The sequence below is a fragment of the Manihot esculenta genome, chromosome 7 (assembly GCF_001659605.2).
Source record: "Manihot esculenta cultivar AM560-2 chromosome 7, M.esculenta_v8, whole genome shotgun sequence".
Lineage (NCBI taxonomy): Eukaryota > Viridiplantae > Streptophyta > Magnoliopsida > Malpighiales > Euphorbiaceae > Manihot > Manihot esculenta.
Window position 1 is genome coordinate 20,940,761 of NC_035167.2, and position 21,521 is coordinate 20,962,281.

The window sequence follows — 21,521 nt, forward strand, 5'->3', positions numbered from 1 at the left end:
TCGTATGTTGACAACACGCTATTCACTTTAAACAATCATTGAGTTATATCAAGCTAGTGTGTCAATAAGTGGTCGATAATTAGTTAAAATTCACCAACAAATTATTATCGTTGCTAATTGTTAGTCCATATATTTTTGTTTTCTTGTAATATTTTAATAGTATTAAATTTTAATTATTATAAAAAAATATATTAACATGTTACTTATTTTATTTATAATTTTAAATTAGTATAATTACAAGGCATTGTTTACAAAACTTTATTCTTATTAGAAAATTTTAAAACTTTTTTTATTTTCGCACTTTATTTTAATAATTGTAGATAAAAATTAATATATTAAATATTATTTAAAAGCAATAAAAATTGAATTGCTTAAATTATTAAATAATTTTTGCATATTCAATTTTATTGTTTCTTATTTTATTATTATTAGTATAAAAAATTTAAAATATATAAATCTTTTGCTTTGTATATTGAATGTATATTGCAACTTATAAATAATTATTTTAAAATATGAATATATATATATATATATAAATTCATAAAAATTTTAAAATAAATAAAAAAAATTAAGTTGAGTTATAATTATAAAACTGTTATTGATATGAATATATAGTAAATTTTACATTACAAAATTTAAAATTAATATGTTTACATAGTTATAAAAATGTAAAATTATTTAAAAAATTTGATTATATTTATGTTTACTAATTATATTATTAAAAAAATACTCTTAAATAATAATATCTTTATATTTATATTTATTTATCATAATTTTGAAAAATTTATTTATTACCTATTTAATAGTCAAGTATATGTTTTGTTGCAAAATTACCAGCGACAAATTATTTGCGGCTAAATGTTTAGCCATGAAATTAATATACACAGTAACATTTTTAATATCGCTAAAATTTAAAAATTCAAATATCCGCAAACAATAAAACTATTATTTTTCATAATTTTTAAATGTAAATTTTTGAATTTTAGTTATAATAAAATTTAAAAAAAATAAAATTAAAAAAAAATAGTGCATTCAATCAATTTAAATTTAAATTTAAATAAAATACTAATCTAATTAACTAATTAAAATAAAAATTTTAAATAAAAATAAATTTATAATTATTAAAATTATATAAGGACATTTTTGACAATTCAGTATTTCCCTCCTTTCCTATAATTAATAATATCAATTCCTCTCCTGACCAGTAAACCAATCAACATGTCTCAAATCCTCTCCGCCAACAGTCTCCCCTCCCTCGAGTCTCTCTCTGCGACAGCTAGTCTGTCCTCCCCTGCTCTCGATTGTTAGCCGACTTCCCCTCCCCGTTTTCTGTCCATCGATTCTCAGTCCCAGCCGGCGGCTCGCAGCCAGTAGGTTCTCGTCGGCATCGTACTTCGGGAAGCTCACCAGTCAAAAATGGATTTTTACAAGTAATAATATAAGAAAACTTACGTCTTCCTATTTCCAGGTATGTATATTTTCTATATTTTTATGAAAATGTCTTCTTTATGCGTATAATGTAATAAAATATACTCTATATGATTATGTACATTTTAATACCTTTCATTTAGAATAAACCATTTATATAGAAATTATTTTTTATAAAAAATATTTTTAAATATAAGTTATTTTTTATAAATAAATGAAAAATAAATAAAAATTTTAATTCATAGTAAAATAAAATAAATAATGTATTTAGTAATTTTCTTATTTTTAATCAATAACAAAACATTTATTGACTACTTCAATTGCATGAATCAAGTTTTTTTTATTTAATCAATAAAAATTAATTGTAATTTTATTAATTAATTAATGAAGGTTGCAGTGTGGGTGTCGTCGACATTGATTTGACCATTCAAACATTTGAAACTTTTTGGCAATGGAATTCAAAGCATGCTTTACTCTCATCCTGTTCCAAGTTTCCCTTAAATTTTGGTGGCTATTAATTCTTTGACTATTTTCAAAGTTGCCACATATCGCACTCCACTTTTAAATGGCATCCTCTGTTCACGTCTCCGACGAGCCACTCACTCCTGCCGGCAGGCTATTTCTCCAGCCGGAAATGAAAACCGTAATCCACTGCTTACTTGGCTTTAAACACAACATGGATATAGAAGCCATAAAATCCACCATAAAGAACTCTCTAATGGTGAAGCACCCAAGATTCTGTAGTCTTCTTGTGCATGACAAGAATGGATTCGAGCACTGGAGAAGAACAGAGGTTGACGTTGACCGGCACATCATACTTGTTGACGAAACATCCATCACCAACAGCAGCGATGATGTTGATAAAATATTGAATAACTATATAGCAGATTTATCTGTAAGTAGCCCGCTTAGCAGCGATAAGCCTTTATGGGAAATCCATATCATGAAGGAGAAGAAGTGTGTGATATTCAGGATTCATCACGCTCTTGGAGATGGGATCTCATTGATGTCGATGTTGCTGACAAGCTGCAGAAAGGCGGAAGATCCAATGGCAGTACCCACGTTGATGACTGGAGGTCGGAGGGATTGGAGAGAAGGAAAAGATTGGAGAGGGATTTTGATGGGTGTTCTGAAGATGGTCCTATTTAGTTTATTTTTCTGTGTGGATTTTGTGTTGAGGTGTTTGTGGGTTCGTGATCGGAAGACAGTGATATCTGGCGGTGATGGAGTGGAGCTGTGGCCGAGAAAAGTGGCTACCGCTAAATTTTTGATTGAAGACATGAAGATGGTGAAAAAAGTCGTTGCTAATGCGGTAAAGTAAAATGTTTTCCCTTTTTATTATTTTTTTTCTTAGAATTCTCATAGAGTGAAAAATACCTAATTTTTAGTTAGCAAGAAACAAAGAGATGTTAATTTTTTTAAAAATGGGATGATTGTGTAGTTACTTATTGTTGTGCAAAAATGGCAAATTAGATATATGTCTCTCTTTGATGGGCCAAATTTTAATAGTGATTTAATTAAAATGCCCAAAATAGGAAAGGTTTAGTTGAAAACACGTGATTCTAACCCCTCGCTTCCCCTCAATCTGTGGACAAAAATAAAAGGATTTTCAACTCGATTAGGTTTCTTAAACTGTGTGAATGTGTGGTGTTGATGTCTTTGCTTATTTGTCTTGATTCTTGATTTTTATGTCTTTCTTTCTTACAAGTTATCAAATTTGTCTTTTTGCCTCTCCAATTAGATAGATGAGTTGATTTAGGTCGCTCCTTATTTTTGTGGTACATGAATTTAGGATGGATTTAATTTAAAATCTAATTAAGTTAAAAAAATAAAAAATTAAATTTTAAAAATTTGTTGAAGTGGAATCTAAGAAAATTCGATACAAACCGAACATATTTACCTCAAATTGATTTAATTCGAATCGAATCAGTTTGATTGATTTTAATATACTTTTTTTTTAATTTTATTTAATTCAATTCAAATGTTTCAAATATTAATTTTTATTTAATAACAGCCATTAAATAAAATAAAAAATAACAAACTTTAAATTCAAACTATAAATTTTGTTTAAAAAAGTTTCATAATTTATATATGCATTCATATAAAATCATTAAAAAAAATATTATATTAAGTTTGATTTTACAGATTTTGTTTTATCAAAATCAAACAAAATTATATCACCTAAATTTTTAAAACATCAAATTTGAACGGTAAAAAAAAAATACTAAATTTAAATTTTAAATCGATTCAATTCGATTCATTATTTTGGTTCTAACTTAATACTTCTCACCCTAATTTGAATAAGAAAAATTCTAATATAAAGTAATTAAGTGGAATTTATCATCCAAAATTTAACAAATTTATAATTATTTAGTTTTTTAAAAATAATCAAAATTTAACTTCAATTAAAATAACTTAATACATTTTGTTGGACACGATGAAATGAGATTCGGAGGTCACCGGATGAGGACACCTAGATAATAGTTCGATTCAATTAGAAAATTAATAAATTATGATTGGTTTAATGAGAAATATATAGTGAAATAAATGAAAGTTAATAAACCAAGTTATGAATTTAGAGAGGTTGAGAATTTTTTTTGAGGGAATAGAAATGATGGATTTTGTAAGTCAGGGATCCCCTCCATTCAGGTTATATCAACGGTATATATATCTCTAGTCGCCTTGACCTGTGACACGTTCCGTTGAATATGGCTGGAAGAATTTTCGGTAGATTTGTCTGGCGACTCATTTAATGGAGGGTAATTAGCTAATAAATGCAGAGTCGATTAGTCCATACTTGGACTGTCAAGCATGTTATATCGATATTGTTCATTGCACATGCATTTAATACTCATTGTGGTATAAACTTTGAAGTTAAGGGTATAAATATATGTGGTGATCTTAGTGAACTCTTTTATTTATATGTTATCCGACAATATTAATAGTTCTAATAGTTTTTTATTCTTTTAATAGTTGCTATATAAAAAAATGAAAGGATAGTATTTTATAGTTCACTATAAAACATTAAATCTGTTTGGAATACTAAACACTACCTTGACCCTTTTGCCAAACAGAGTTATAATAACACTGATTTTGTCCAAATTGCAGACCATTAATGATGTTCTTTTTGGAGTGATATCAACGGGTATATCAACATACTTGGATCATCGATCACCAAATTGTATGTTTAGACTGTGTTTTCAAAAACTATTTTCCATATTTTTTTCCCTTTCTATTGTGAAATACATACAGTAGAATTATCAAATAATGTTATTTGGATGAACTGTAATGAAACGTCTCCTAATCTGATTTTCATACTTTGTTAATTAGCTTTGAAAGAAGGGCAGCAACTTACTGGAATAGCTATGGTTAATTTAAGATCGCAAACGGGATTGCAGGTAAGTTAACTATTTATTCCTTTATATATTATATATATTTTATAAAAGGAAAAAAGTATTATTTAATTCCTGTAATTAAAAAGTAAAATAATTAGTCCTTACAATTTCAGAATATAATTGTATATTTAGTCCTGCAATATTAAAGCAATTAATTTTTCGTGAAATTTCAAAACAATAATAAATTTTCCTTTTAGAAAAACAATTGAAATTTGACTGTGGTTTTTGAATGGAAAATACTGTGGCATTTTCAGGATATGACAAAGATGATGGAAAGCAATTCGACATGTCGTTGGGGCAACAAGTTTGGCATTCTGCTATTGCCTATTTATTATTACCATAAAATTGAACCTCTTGAGCATGTGAAGAGAGCCAAGGAAATGATAGATAGGAAGAAGAAGACATTAGAAGCTCACTTCTCATACAAAGTTGGGGATCTAGCAATGTCATGGTTGGGACCAAAGGTACAACAAAATAAAGAAAGAAGGGAAAAAAAAAATGAAACCCTTAATTGTGGATTAATTAATTCTCTTCCATTTTGCGTATTGCAGGTTGCTAGCTTACTTAACTACAGAATTATGTGTAATACAACCTTTACAATCTCAAATGTGGTCGGACCTAAAGAGGAGATTACAATAGCAGGCAACCCTATAACATTCATAAGGGTTAACACATCTAGCTTACCCCAAGTACTTCCTTCAAACTCAATATTTTCTAATTCACTATGTTTTTGTTGTTGATGCTTCATTTAGAAAACAAGATAGTGGAGAAATGTTGAATGTTTTTCTTGTTGACGATGTTTGGAATTTACTATGTTTTGACACATAGGCATTGGTAATGCACGTGGTGAGCTATGCGGGGAAAGCTGAAATGCAAATTGTGGTGGCCAAAGATATTATTCCTGACCCAGAATTTCTCGCTAAGTGCTTCCAAGATTCCTTGCTGGAAATGAAGGAAGCTGCATTGGCTAGTTTATGATATATAGGAGAGAAAACAAAATACTTCTTGCCTATTCTGTCAGATAAGTTTAATAGTTCATTGATATCCTCATACATTAAAAATAGTCTTTAATTTGGAAGCCAGAATAGCTGTAACAATCTTGTAATAAAATTATTATTCCATATTGATTTTATATATATGGATGAAATCAAATAAAAAAGAAAAACTAATAATAAGAGCTTCTAAGTTTGTTTTCTTGCACATTCTTCTTAAAACTCATGCCTTAAAGATGTAAGAAAAATATGTTTAGGAATAAAAAAAAATTAATTATAAAAGATCACATGTCTCTTAGATCCATAAATATTATTTAATAATTTTTAATTAAATTAATTTTACTAAATAAGCCTATATGGTATAAAATTAGCCAATTAAAACATATCACCTAAATTAAAAAGTGACAAGTCAACTAATAAAATGATAATACTTGTCAAAAGTTAATTGGAGTTTTTCTTCTCAAATCCTCTATAAATAAAGAGATTGTACTCCTCAAAAATGAACCAAAAAGATCAAGTTTTAATCTGTAGAAGTTCTGTCAAGATTACAAGCTAACAACTCTACAGAACTTCTATCCAAACATACAAATCTACAATCCTTCTTCTAATCGAAAAAGTCTTCTTTACCGATTTAAAAATAAGCTTTTTAAGCCCTTGAATCACAAGTGTTAAATGAAATTATCTACAAGCTTTATATAATTTCCACCCAAACTTCAAGACTATCAAATCTGTAAGTCCTTTCCCAAATTGATGAGATCTTCTTTATCGATTCAAGAATAAGCTTTTTCAAGCTCTTGAATTACAATTATCAAAGAAAATAATCAAAGGATTGAGTTTCTTTATTTTAAGAAATTTATTTTTTTGAGATCCAATCCCACTTTTCTTTATTTAAATTAATATTTTTTCACTATTTTCTTGTCTTTTAATTTCAAATATAAAATTTGTATGTACAAATTTTTGGTATGCTCAATGGGATCTCTATACTTTTAATCTCTTTCCTTTATCAAGAATCAATTTCTATGGTTTCACAAGGAAATGCACTAAGTACTTCACAAAATACAAATGAGAAGTCATTTGCAACTCTTGATGCTTCTGACAAATCTAAGGAATCTGATACCATGCTTGTCATGTTGACCAATACAACTTCTCTAGACGAGCATCACCAAAATGAGCAAACTTTTGACGACATTAATTGATTCAGTCAAAGAGAAAAATAATCAGATTGCTTATTTAATGAGCAAGGTGGATGGGTTGATTGAGAAAGCACCAATTGCCATCAAGGAATCTCAAACAAAAAATCAGCAAGAAGGCGGGGAGAGTTCCATTGCTGCTACTGCAAAAGGCTTGCAAGTTGTTCCTTTGAACCAACTCAAAGATATCATCAAGGAGGCCATTAAGGATCAAGTTGAAATTATTACTCAGCATTCTTACACATATAGTAAGCCTTACACCCAAAGGATCAACCTCATTAAGATGCGTGCTAACTATCAACCCCCAAAGTTTCGACAGTTTGATGGTAAAGCCAATCCGAGACAACATGTGACTCATTTTATGGAAACTTGCAAGAATGTTGGTATTGAGAGAGATCTCATGGTCAAGAAATTTGAAGTGTCTTTGAATGGTACATTAATTTGGAGCCAGGCACCATTGATAGTTGAGAACAACCTGAGTGAGAATTCCTCAAACGTTTCTACAGTACTCATCAAGTTGTCAGCATGATTGAACTTACAAACACTCGCTAATAGATAGAAAAACATGTGATTGAAGACATTCATAGGTGGAGGAACTTAAGTCTAAACTGCAAAGATTGCCTCCTAGAAAATTTATGCTTTGGATATGTGTATACAAGGCATGCATTAGGGGTTGAGGTGCATCTTCAAGGCATCTAGCCCAGGACCTTTGAAGAATTGGCTACTCATGCTCATGATATAGAGCTTAGCATTGCTATAGTAGAAAGTCAATGATTTTTAATGCAAAAACTCAAGAAAAGTAAGGAAAAGTATGAGTATTATAGAGGGGGCAAAGCTCATGCAAAAATAATTGAAAAAAAAATACAATCTATGGCTCTTGTAGTACAGACCAAATCTTCGTTTAATGGAATTTAGGCCTTTAAATGTAGACTCTGTGATTCTTCCACACGAACCAATCTCGGCACAATCTACCTCCTATGATCAAAATCTTTTGTCTCTATATTTCTCTTAAAAGCCGAAAAAGAAGAGTGAGGTTTTTCTTACATGCTATGTGTGATGAGTTGTAGAAATAATAAATTAACTCACAATAATGGAGATAAAAATTTCTCTCAACCAAGAAGAAGATGAAGTGAAAGATGATGGAATGGAGGAGCTTTCAAATTTTTGTGGAAGACAAATGAAGCTTACCTTTCCATCCCTCAAATTTCTCCTTTATCTAGAGTTGGGGTGGATGGATAATGGTTAGAGATTTAAATCTTTAACCCGTAAACTCTTCCTAAATAACTCCTAAACCATGTATAAAATAATTGTAGCCTAGAGTGAATTTTTCATGTATCACGTATATGTATTAATTCTTTGATTTAATTAATTAAATTAATCTCTATTAGTTTAATTAATCAATCTGATACTTAACCAAATCCATTAATTATTATTAATGAATTATTGGGTTTGATCAATATTTGATCTTAGACCCAATATGATATTTTATTATTAAGTAACTCAAACCCATATGAAAGGAGTGTTTGACCTATGTGTTAATTCTATAGTCTTAAAAATAATTTCAACATGTGTCATACATATATCTATTATTAAATCTAAATTAATTAAATTAATCATATTAATTTAATTAATTATTTTCTTATAAATTAATTACATTGATTGAATATGGGCTAGACAAAGATTTCGTCTTAGACCCATTAAGAAAATAAGATTTAATTTCTTAATTCCGTCAAAATATATTTAAGGCCTATATTACATTAAATCAAGCTCATATTAAATATGGCAATAAAATATTTTTATCTTCTTCCAAGTCCATGTCCTACTCACTTTAATTCTATCTTATTCTCTAATATTCATGTCCTACATTGCTTTAATTCATCACATGAATTCATTTTTTTAATTTAAAATCCATGTCCTACATGGATACAATTCATCATATAAATTCATCTTCTTCTTTAAAATTCATGTTCTACATAGATAGAATTTATCATATGAATTCATTATCTCCAATAAATTTAACTTTACCTCATCATGATTGAATTTAGTTCAAGTTATGTTAGAGACTTGTATAATTAATATAATTAATCAAACACATTTAATTAATTAATCTTACCAAGATTGATCCTTATATATGTGACTTCCCATGTTCATAGTCAATTGGCAATAGAAACAAAAAGAACCTTTTCATATACCTCAAATGACATCTCATGTATTCTCGATTCTCATAAATCATGGTTTGTGTTTAGCATAATACACCATGTCTATCCAATTAATAATAAATGTATTATTCTATTCAATTTGAATCATGATCATGAATTATCATGCACTAGAATCCTTTCATTACAGAATCCCAATCCAAGTTAAGGTCACCTTAAATGTCAAACCTTAATAATCTAGATCATATGACCTCATTTAATTCTAATTCTTGATTAACAAGATTTACATTAGAAAATTCTTTTTCTAACAAAGTCGAGCTATTTTCGCCAAGGAGTTATTATCAAGAACAATTAATAAAGTCATAGGTTTCCGCCCATTTACCCAGGGTGACGAATCCTATCTCGACTTACCTCTTACCTCTATATACAACTAATAAAGCCAATAATTCATAATATCTCTATAGATAATACAAGTACGTAAGCAGTATAAATTCAAACCACCTACAGATGAGACAAGAGCCATCTTAAATCTAAGGATTATATGCACTATTATGATCTAGATGAACAAATATTGACAAGAGTAATCTCCATGTGTTCTTCATCTAAGCACTACTTTTTCAATCCACTTATCACTATAAGTGCTAATATATCTGCCTAGACATCATATGTTTTATGCTATAAGACTCAACATTCTACTATTATCAGTATATCTATACTAATCAGCAGAGGCAGATAAATATGATAGTCTAATCTGGATAAGTCATTCCTAATGAGACATCTTACAAATGTGAATTTTTTTATAGTATTTAGCATAAGTATGTTCTATCATCATATTCTCAACCCCATGAGAATGGAACAACTACCAAAACCTAATGGGAAATATATTATATTTAATAATTCAGACAATATTTTAGTAATTAAATTATCTATTGTTTATACTTAGGAATGTAAAATTATATCAAATCAATACTACAGTACATGGCTCTAGGGAACATATTTCTAATAGACTCCCATTTGCACTAAAGCCATTACCATCAATATACAATGTCCATCTATTAAAGATGACTGAACAACTATAGTACATACATAGCTTAAGTGAATGGAACAACTAATTTCATAGCTGAAGCAATTCTCCTACATTTTCAACTTGTTTTTCTGATAAAGACTTAAGTGTTAGGTGTCTAAATTTATTTTGTGAGAGCTTCATTTCTTTGTTCCAAACTGATCGTTTTAGCATTCCAAAATGCACATAGAACTAAAAATATATTTTCTACTTTTTTTATTTGTAGTATCTCATGCAACAAATTGTATGATTTCTATAGTAGAGTACACAATTATTAGATTTTTAGAACCCTTCCAAACTAATTGTTGTATCATTGTAGATTGCACATACTTTAAAATAGATATTATATTTATAATGGTTGACTAAAGTTTAAATTTATAAGTTTTAGTAGCTATTCTTCCTTTTTTAATGTCATGAATACCTCATAATACTTCTCAAGTATCTATGGATGCTCTAGAAAAGTACCTAGAGTGTAACGACCCGGAAACCGGACCGCCACCGGCGCTAGGATCCAGATCGGCTTAAGGCCGCCGGGACCCGTAGCAAGCCAAACATACATACTATTACTTGGTCAAATCCCATACATGATTAAAACTTAACCATAAAAACATGAAAACTGAACATCGGTTGAACCCAAACCTGACCTGTGCATGTATCCTGACATGAAACATACATCATAAAATCATAAAACCATAAAACCTCCACTGGAGTCCTCATCATATACTCCAATGGGGTAACATTACATGCCTCAAGTTTGGTTCTCAACTCAACATATAATATAAACATAACCATGCATTAACAGGGACTAACCAGTCTATAGGGCCAAGCACAACTAATCCATAGACACAACTTTACTTAACATTACATACATTATCTCAAATTTCATTACATCAACTTATATTACATGTCCACTTCTAAAACTACTAAACTGATACATAAACATAATCTAAGCTATTACAACATGCATATCTGAACCTTGACTTTACCCTGCAGCCTCTGGACTCTGACTTAAACCTGCAACACTGGGGTTAGGGGAAAGGGGTGAGCTAAAAAGCCCAGTGAGTAGAAACAGAGAAAACAGTTCATTAATTATGATTTCATTTTACTAAAACATTTGCTTTAATTCCTCCATTTTTAGGTATATTATTATTCATTTAACTTATTCTTTCTTTTTTTCTTATTCATGCTTTCATGCAATGCGTCATAACACAGAGAAATCACGTAATCTTGTCCGTCTCGGGGCTTATGCAAGATGTAATCCCCACGGACCCTGGTTTCTGAGAGTCTGACTTTTTGCATGCATCTTTCCTCTCAGAGGATGGACATGACATCAAAAATCCCTCTGTCGGTGCCCGGCTCCCCCATAGGAGCTCACAAAGGCCTGTAACATACATGACATGGTGTCTGGTCCACAGAGAGCTCACATGGACTTTCCTACATGTACTTGTCCGGCTCTCAAAGGACTAAGACAAGACTCGTGACAGATATGGGCTATTGAAGTCGTCTCGGTCCACCCTACCTCAGCATCAACATGAAATAATGCAATGCAACATATTCGTGAACTAGTGCAATCAACCTACTATACATAATCATGATGCATGAACATGCTTTAGGCATTAGATTTTGTGCATAAAAGATTAAGTTTAGTTCTACTCACCTCCTGGCAGACGCTGACTGACTCTGCAACTGCTAACCCTGATGGCCTCCTCGGTCTCTCGGGTCCGATCCTACACAGGTGGACTCGAATGAGGTGCCAAACACATTCTAACAACTCATAAACATACCCCCTAAAACCCCTCTAAACATCACTTAAACATGCATGGAAAACACCCAAGAAACGGCTGGACAGGGCACTTTCGGCGGCACCTTCGGCGGCCGAAAGTCCCTTCCAGAGACGAAACTCGGGTAAGTTCGGCGGCAGGTTCGGCGGCCGAAACCCCTGGACAGAAACGAAAGTCCCTCCTTCGGGGGCACGTTCGGCAGCCTAAAGACTGCCTCCCATGCAGGTTCGGCGGCCGAAACTCCTTTCGGCGGCCGAACCTGGTCCCCTCTGGACGACAGGTCCGATTCTGCCAAGCCAAAAACCAAACTCAAAACACCCAAATCCTCACATACTCTCTCCCAATCATGCATACTCACTCCCACAAGCATAAAGGAGCATAAACTACCATAAACTCCTCAACACAAACATCACATAACATACATTGGGTATAAAACCCACATAAACCTTAAACATGCATTTCTACCCAAACTCAACCATCAAACACTATAAAACTTACTTAAAACTTCATGAAAACATTAGGGAAGCAAGGATCTACACTAACCTCTTGGAGATCGAGGGTTGGTGTGACCCGAACCTTGGAGATGTGGAGGAAACCAAGCTCCAAAAGCTCCAAGCTCCCAAAACTCCTTTTAAGCTTTAAATCTTCAAACACAAGGGTAGAAATCATGAAAAACTTGAGAGATGGGTAGAGAAAACACGAAAACGACCAAAGGAAGGCATAAACTCACCTGAGCTCGAGAATGGGGAGAAAACTCGCCCATTTCCGATCTGAGGGCCCTTTATAGGTGGCCTGGTCGAAGACCTTCGGCAGCCTAACGTGCCCCCTAAACTCATGCATGTTCGGCGGCCGAACTTGACTTTCGGCGGCCGAACCTTGGCTCGTTCAAACAAGACTTTCGGAGGCCAAAGGCGCTCCCGAAGCCTTTCCATGTTCGGCGGCCGAACTTCACTTTCGGCGGCCGAACCTGGCAAACGCCTCCTTGGTCTTTTCTCTTCAAAACTCAATTCATTTTCATTTAAAACCATGAAATCATGGGAAAACATTTTAGAAAACACATTCTACCCCTTCTAGAGAGATCCAACACCCTAGATTCCGCCGGAAGGCAGGAATCCCGATGCCGGATTCTAGCCGGGTATTACATTCTACCCCCCTTACAAAAACATTCGTCCCCGAATGTTAAAACAAACAAACAGGCATCTGAAACATAGCATCAATCATACATAAACAAGCAAGCAATCAAGCAAGCAAAACCTAAAAACCTCTCTTCTAAAAGAGAGACACAGGCACTGCTGGAGTAAGAACTCCCGACCTTTCAAACATATTATAGCAATACCTCACCTTCTCCTGAACTCCACAAGCTTCTGCTGCGCTACTCTGATCCTTTCTCTTCTCTTCTCTTCTTTACTAACTGGCTTCTTCTCACTACTAACCCAAAACTAACTCTAACTCTCACAGGTAGTACCCGAATTTCAGATCTATCTTGGAAAAACAAACAGCTCCTACTAGCTGTCCCAATAGATCATCCATCTTGCATGGGAATACCTGCCCTTGGTAGTGACCTTGTTTAACCGCTTACAGTCGTTACAAAGTCTCAAGGATTCATCCTTCGTTTCCCACAACCATACTGGAACAATCCAGAGTGAGGTACTAGGTCGGACAAAACTCCTTGTCTACCAAGTCTCGCCTCTACTCTACTGCTACCTCTCTCTATGCAGGCGCCATCCTATAGGGAATGGTAGAAATGGTTCTGCGTCCAGACACCACTCCTAAACCAAACTCTAACTCCCTGACAGATGGTAATCTTGACAACTCGCCTGGGAATACATCCATGAATTCTCTCTCTAATGACTGGCACTGAGGCTGGTTCCCCGACCTGACTGCTAAACTCTCAAACAAGAGCTAGAACCCTCTGACTATTCCTCCTACGTACCCTACGAACCTTACGGGCTGACATCAAACCTCTAGGCATCCCTACTGTGTCCCCTCAGAAGAAAAATCTTTGACCCATCCTGTCCTCTGAACCTGACTACCTTGTCTTTGCAGACCAAGATAGCATCACGAGTAGAAAACCCAGTCCAACCTTAAACTGACGTCCAGACAGTCAAGTCTAGGACCTCAATGTCGGGTGGAAGGCATCTACCCTCAACTGTCATAGAACTGGACCGGCAGACTGACTCTGCCACAGATGGATCACACGAGAGTCTACTGACCAAAGAGAACACTCTAGCCCAGAAGCTATCAACTCAACCTCTCGACGGCTCCTAGAGTAACTAAAGAAAGAGAAAATCCTTCTTGGAGCCATTGCTTCTCTGCTTACATCAAAAGACCTTCCAGGGTCCCTTGATGTTCCCCATCTGCTGACTCCCCACGACTGCGCTCTTGGCAGAGTAGGGGGAAAGGTATCCATACCTTCCCTCTCAGATGGAACTCCAGTCGATTCCACAGATCGACGAGCACCTCGCATTCTGGCTCCTCTGAAGAACAACACACAAGCATGCAAACAATCATGAGCATCATACGGTCCATGTGGAAACACATGAACCTACATCATACATACATAGCATACATAACATGTCATACATCATAGCATTTATGCACATGCATGAAATCATGGCATATCACATCATCATCAAGACAGGACTCAACATCCTATCCTAGTGGACATGCTCTTACTCTTAATCTTTCTTAATGTGCTTGCCCTACTAACACAACCTCTATGACAACCTCTTTCCGATGTGAGATATCTCAAATCCCTGAGCACATCGCTCAACACATCGTACTCTTGAGGCCCTAAGCTCTGATACCATTCTGTAACGACCCGGAAACCGGACCGCCACCGGCGCTAGGATCCAGATCGGCTTAAGGCCGCCGGGACCCGTAGCAAGCCAAACATACATACTATTACTTGGTCAAATCCCATACATGATTAAAACTTAACCATAAAAACATGAAAACTGAACATCGGTTGAACCCAAACCTGACCTGTGCATGTATCCTGACATGAAACATACATCATAAAATCATAAAACCATAAAACCTCCACTGGAGTCCTCATCATATACTCCAATGGGGTAACATTACATGCCTCAAGTTTGGTTCTCAACTCAACATATAATATAAACATAACCATGCATTAACAGGGACTAACCAGTCTATAGGGCCAAGCACAACTAATCCATAGACACAACTTTACTTAACATTACATACATTATCTCAAATTTCATTACATCAACTTATATTACATGTCCACTTCTAAAACTACTAAACTGATACATAAACATAATCTAAGCTATTACAACATGCATATCTGAACCTTGACTTTACCCTGCAGCCTCTGGACTCTGACTTAAACCTGCAACACTGGGGTTAGGGGAAAGGGGTGAGCTAAAAAGCCCAGTGAGTAGAAACAGAGAAAACAGTTCATTAATTATGATTTCATTTTACTAAAACATTTGCTTTAATTCCTCCATTTTTAGGTATATTATTATTCATTTAACTTATTCTTTCTTTTTTTCTTATTCATGCTTTCATGCAATGCGTCATAACACAGAGAAATCACGTAATCTTGTCCGTCTCGGGGCTTATGCAAGATGTAATCCCCACGGACCCTGGTTTCTGAGAGTCTGACTTTTTGCATGCATCTTTCCTCTCAGAGGATGGACATGACATCAAAAATCCCTCTGTCGGTGCCCGGCTCCCCCATAGGAGCTCACAAAGGCCTGTAACATACATGACATGGTGTCTGGTCCACAGAGAGCTCACATGGACTTTCCTACATGTACTTGTCCGGCTCTCAAAGGACTAAGACAAGACTCGTGACAGATATGGGCTATTGAAGTCGTCTCGGTCCACCCTACCTCAGCATCAACATGAAATAATGCAATGCAACATATTCGTGAACTAGTGCAATCAACCTACTATACATAATCATGATGCATGAACATGCTTTAGGCATTAGATTTTGTGCATAAAAGATTAAGTTTAGTTCTACTCACCTCCTGGCAGACGCTGACTGACTCTGCAACTGCTAACCCTGATGGCCTCCTCGGTCTCTCGGGTCCGATCCTACACAGGTGGACTCGAATGAGGTGCCAAACACATTCTAACAACTCATAAACATACCCCCTAAAACCCCTCTAAACATCACTTAAACATGCATGGAAAACACCCAAGAAACGGCTGGACAGGGCACTTTCGGCGGCACCTTCGGCGGCCGAAAGTCCCTTCCAGAGACGAAACTCGGGTAAGTTCGGCGGCAGGTTCGGCGGCCGAAACCCCTGGACAGAAACGAAAGTCCCTCCTTCGGGGGCACGTTCGGCAGCCTAAAGACTGCCTCCCATGCAGGTTCGGCGGCCGAAACTCCTTTCGGCGGCCGAACCTGGTCCCCTCTGGACGACAGGTCCGATTCTGCCAAGCCAAAAACCAAACTCAAAACACCCAAATCCTCACATACTCTCTCCCAATCATGCATACTCACTCCCACAAGCATAAAGGAGCATAAACTACCATAAACTCCTCAACACAAACATCACATAACATACATTGGGTATAAAACCCACATAAACCTTAAACATGCATTTCTACCCAAACTCAACCATCAAACACTATAAAACTTACTTAAAACTTCATGAAAACATTAGGGAAGCAAGGATCTACACTAACCTCTTGGAGATCGAGGGTTGGTGTGACCCGAACCTTGGAGATGTGGAGGAAACCAAGCTCCAAAAGCTCCAAGCTCCCAAAACTCCTTTTAAGCTTTAAATCTTCAAACACAAGGGTAGAAATCATGAAAAACTTGAGAGATGGGTAGAGAAAACACGAAAACGACCAAAGGAAGGCATAAACTCACCTGAGCTCGAGAATGGGGAGAAAACTCGCCCATTTCCGATCTGAGGGCCCTTTATAGGTGGCCTGGTCGAAGACCTTCGGCAGCCTAACGTGCCCCCTAAACTCATGCATGTTCGGCGGCCGAACTTGACTTTCGGCGGCCGAACCTTGGCTCGTTCAAACAAGACTTTCGGAGGCCAAAGGCGCTCCCGAAGCCTTTCCATGTTCGGCGGCCGAACTTCACTTTCGGCGGCCGAACCTGGCAAACGCCTCCTTGGTCTTTTCTCTTCAAAACTCAATTCATTTTCATTTAAAACCATGAAATCATGGGAAAACATTTTAGAAAACACATTCTACCCCTTCTAGAGAGATCCAACACCCTAGATTCCGCCGGAAGGCAGGAATCCCGATGCCGGATTCTAGCCGGGTATTACATTCTACCCCCCTTACAAAAACATTCGTCCCCGAATGTTAAAACAAACAAACAGGCATCTGAAACATAGCATCAATCATACATAAACAAGCAAGCAATCAAGCAAGCAAAACCTAAAAACCTCTCTTCTAAAAGAGAGACACAGGCACTGCTGGAGTAAGAACTCCCGACCTTTCAAACATATTATAGCAATACCTCACCTTCTCCTGAACTCCACAAGCTTCTGCTGCGCTACTCTGATCCTTTCTCTTCTCTTCTCTTCTTTACTAACTGGCTTCTTCTCACTACTAACCCAAAACTAACTCTAACTCTCACAGGTAGTACCCGAATTTCAGATCTATCTTGGAAAAACAAACAGCTCCTACTAGCTGTCCCAATAGATCATCCATCTTGCATGGGAATACCTGCCCTTGGTAGTGACCTTGTTTAACCGCTTACAGTCGTTACAAAGTCTCAAGGATTCATCCTTCGTTTCCCACAACCATACTGGAACAATCCAGAGTGAGGTACTAGGTCGGACAAAACTCCTTGTCTACCAAGTCTCGCCTCTACTCTACTGCTACCTCTCTCTATGCAGGCGCCATCCTATAGGGAATGGTAGAAATGGTTCTGCGTCCAGACACCACTCCTAAACCAAACTCTAACTCCCTGACAGATGGTAATCTTGACAACTCGCCTGGGAATACATCCATGAATTCTCTCTCTAATGACTGGCACTGAGGCTGGTTCCCCGACCTGACTGCTAAACTCTCAAACAAGAGCTAGAACCCTCTGACTATTCCTCCTACGTACCCTACGAACCTTACGGGCTGACATCAAACCTCTAGGCATCCCTACTGTGTCCCCTCAGAAGAAAAATCTTTGACCCATCCTGTCCTCTGAACCTGACTACCTTGTCTTTGCAGACCAAGATAGCATCACGAGTAGAAAACCCAGTCCAACCTTAAACTGACGTCCAGACAGTCAAGTCTAGGACCTCAATGTCGGGTGGAAGGCATCTACCCTCAACTGTCATAGAACTGGACCGGCAGACTGACTCTGCCACAGATGGATCACACGAGAGTCTACTGACCAAAGAGAACACTCTAGCCCAGAAGCTATCAACTCAACCTCTCGACGGCTCCTAGAGTAACTAAAGAAAGAGAAAATCCTTCTTGGAGCCATTGCTTCTCTGCTTACATCAAAAGACCTTCCAGGGTCCCTTGATGTTCCCCATCTGCTGACTCCCCACGACTGCGCTCTTGGCAGAGTAGGGGGAAAGGTATCCATACCTTCCCTCTCAGATGGAACTCCAGTCGATTCCACAGATCGACGAGCACCTCGCATTCTGGCTCCTCTGAAGAACAACACACAAGCATGCAAACAATCATGAGCATCATACGGTCCATGTGGAAACACATGAACCTACATCATACATACATAGCATACATAACATGTCATACATCATAGCATTTATGCACATGCATGAAATCATGGCATATCACATCATCATCAAGACAGGACTCAACATCCTATCCTAGTGGACATGCTCTTACTCTTAATCTTTCTTAATGTGCTTGCCCTACTAACACAACCTCTATGACAACCTCTTTCCGATGTGAGATATCTCAAATCCCTGAGCACATCGCTCAACACATCGTACTCTTGAGGCCCTAAGCTCTGATACCATTCTGTAACGACCCGGAAACCGGACCGCCACCGGCGCTAGGATCCAGATCGGCTTAAGGCCGCCGGGACCCGTAGCAAGCCAAACATACATACTATTACTTGGTCAAATCCCATACATGATTAAAACTTAACCATAAAAACATGAAAACTGAACATCGGTTGAACCCAAACCTGACCTGTGCATGTATCCTGACATGAAACATACATCATAAAATCATAAAACCATAAAACCTCCACTGGAGTCCTCATCATATACTCCAATGGGGTAACATTACATGCCTCAAGTTTGGTTCTCAACTCAACATATAATATAAACATAACCATGCATTAACAGGGACTAACCAGTCTATAGGGCCAAGCACAACTAATCCATAGACACAACTTTACTTAACATTACATACATTATCTCAAATTTCATTACATCAACTTATATTACATGTCCACTTCTAAAACTACTAAACTGATACATAAACATAATCTAAGCTATTACAACATGCATATCTGAACCTTGACTTTACCCTGCAGCCTCTGGACTCTGACTTAAACCTGCAACACTGGGGTTAGGGGAAAGGGGTGAGCTAAAAAGCCCAGTGAGTAGAAACAGAGAAAACAGTTCATTAATTATGATTTCATTTTACTAAAACATTTGCTTTAATTCCTCCATTTTTAGGTATATTATTATTCATTTAACTTATTCTTTCTTTTTTTCTTATTCATGCTTTCATGCAATGCGTCATAACACAGAGAAATCACGTAATCTTGTCCGTCTCGGGGCTTATGCAAGATGTAATCCCCACGGACCCTGGTTTCTGAGAGTCTGACTTTTTGCATGCATCTTTCCTCTCAGAGGATGGACATGACATCAAAAATCCCTCTGTCGGTGCCCGGCTCCCCCATAGGAGCTCACAAAGGCCTGTAACATACATGACATGGTGTCTGGTCCACAGAGAGCTCACATGGACTTTCCTACATGTACTTGTCCGGCTCTCAAAGGACTAAGACAAGACTCGTGACAGATATGGGCTATTGAAGTCGTCTCGGTCCACCCTACCTCAGCATCAACATGAAATAATGCAATGCAACATATTCGTGAACTAGTGCAATCAACCTACTATACATAATCATGATGCATGAACATGCTTTAGGCATTAGATTTTGTGCATAAAAGATTAAGTTTAGTTCTACTCACCTCCTGGCAGACGCTGACTGACTCTGCAACTGCTAACCCTGATGGCCTCCTCGGTCTCTCGGGTCCGATCCTACACAGGTGGACTCGAATGAGGTGCCAAACACATTCTAACAACTCATAAACATACCCCCTAAAACCCCTCTAAACATCACTTAAACATGCATGGAAAACACCCAAGAAACGGCTGGACAGGGCACTTTCGGCGGCACCTTCGGCGGCCGAAAGTCCCTTCCAGAGACGAAACTCGGGTAAGTTCGGCGGCAGGTTCGGCGGCCGAAACCCCTGGACAGAAACGAAAGTCCCTCCTTCGGGGGCACGTTCGGCAGCCTAAAGACTGCCTCCCATGCAGGTTCGGCGGCCGAAACTCCTTTCGGCGGCCGAACCTGGTCCCCTCTGGACGACAGGTCCGATTCTGCCAAGCCAAAAACCAAACTCAAAACACCCAAATCCTCACATACTCTCTCCCAATCATGCATACTCACTCCCACAAGCATAAAGGAGCATAAACTACCATAAACTCCTCAACACAAACATCACATAACATACATTGGGTATAAAACCCACATAAACCTTAAACATGCATTTCTACCCAAACTCAACCATCAAACACTATAAAACTTACTTAAAACTTCATGAAAACATTAGGGAAGCAAGGATCTACACTAACCTCTTGGAGATCGAGGGTTGGTGTGACCCGAACCTTGGAGATGTGGAGGAAACCAAGCTCCAAAAGCTCCAAGCTCCCAAAACTCCTTTTAAGCTTTAAATCTTCAAACACAAGGGTAGAAATCATGAAAAACTTGAGAGATGGGTAGAGAAAACACGAAAACGACCAAAGGAAGGCATAAACTCACCTGAGCTCGAGAATGGGGAGAAAACTCGCCCATTTCCGATCTGAGGGCCCTTTATAGGTGGCCTGGTCGAAGACCTTCGGCAGCCTAACGTGCCCCCTAAACTCATGCATGTTCGGCGGCCGAACTTGACTTTCGGCGGCCGAACCTTGGCTCGTTCAAACAAGACTTTCGGAGGCCAAAGGCGCTCCCGAAGCCTTTCCATGTTCGGCGGCCGAACTTCACTTTCGGCGGCCGAACCTGGCAAACGCCTCCTTGGTCTTTTCTCTTCAAAACTCAATTCATTTTCATTTAAAACCATGAAATCATGGGAAAACATTTTAGAAAACACATTCTACCCCTTCTAGAGAGATCCAACACCCTAGATTCCGCCGGAAGGCAGGAATCCCGATGCCGGATTCTAGCCGGGTATTACATAGAGTTTTAAACTTAGATCTAATCATCATATGCTAGTCACTAATAGCAAATGTGATATAATATCATATCAGACATATTGAGCTTTTCAATATTCTACTCATTAATTAAACATTTAGATCAAATTATCA

General features: G+C 36.9%; 1 protein-coding gene across 2 annotated transcripts; it reads left to right on the plus strand.

Moving 5' to 3' along the window:
• Window positions 1–1,192: 1,192 nt before the first annotated feature.
• LOC110612849 (wax ester synthase/diacylglycerol acyltransferase 11) lies at window positions 1,193–5,961 on the plus strand. 2 transcript variants are annotated; one of them, XM_021753672.2, is made up of 7 exons: window positions 1,193–1,468; window positions 1,819–2,740; window positions 4,537–4,609; window positions 4,759–4,826; window positions 5,078–5,287; window positions 5,375–5,512; window positions 5,652–5,961. In XM_021753672.2, the coding sequence occupies exons 2-7, from the start codon at window positions 1,994–1,996 to the stop codon at window positions 5,799–5,801; spliced, it is 1,386 nt and encodes a 461-aa protein (XP_021609364.1). In that variant the 5' UTR covers window positions 1,193–1,468; window positions 1,819–1,993; the 3' UTR covers window positions 5,802–5,961. The 2 variants fall into 2 exon arrangements, with proteins under 2 accessions (XP_021609364.1, XP_021609365.1); XM_021753673.2 differs by having other exon boundaries at window positions 1,967–2,740.
• The last annotated feature ends 15,560 nt before the right edge of the window (window positions 5,962–21,521 follow it).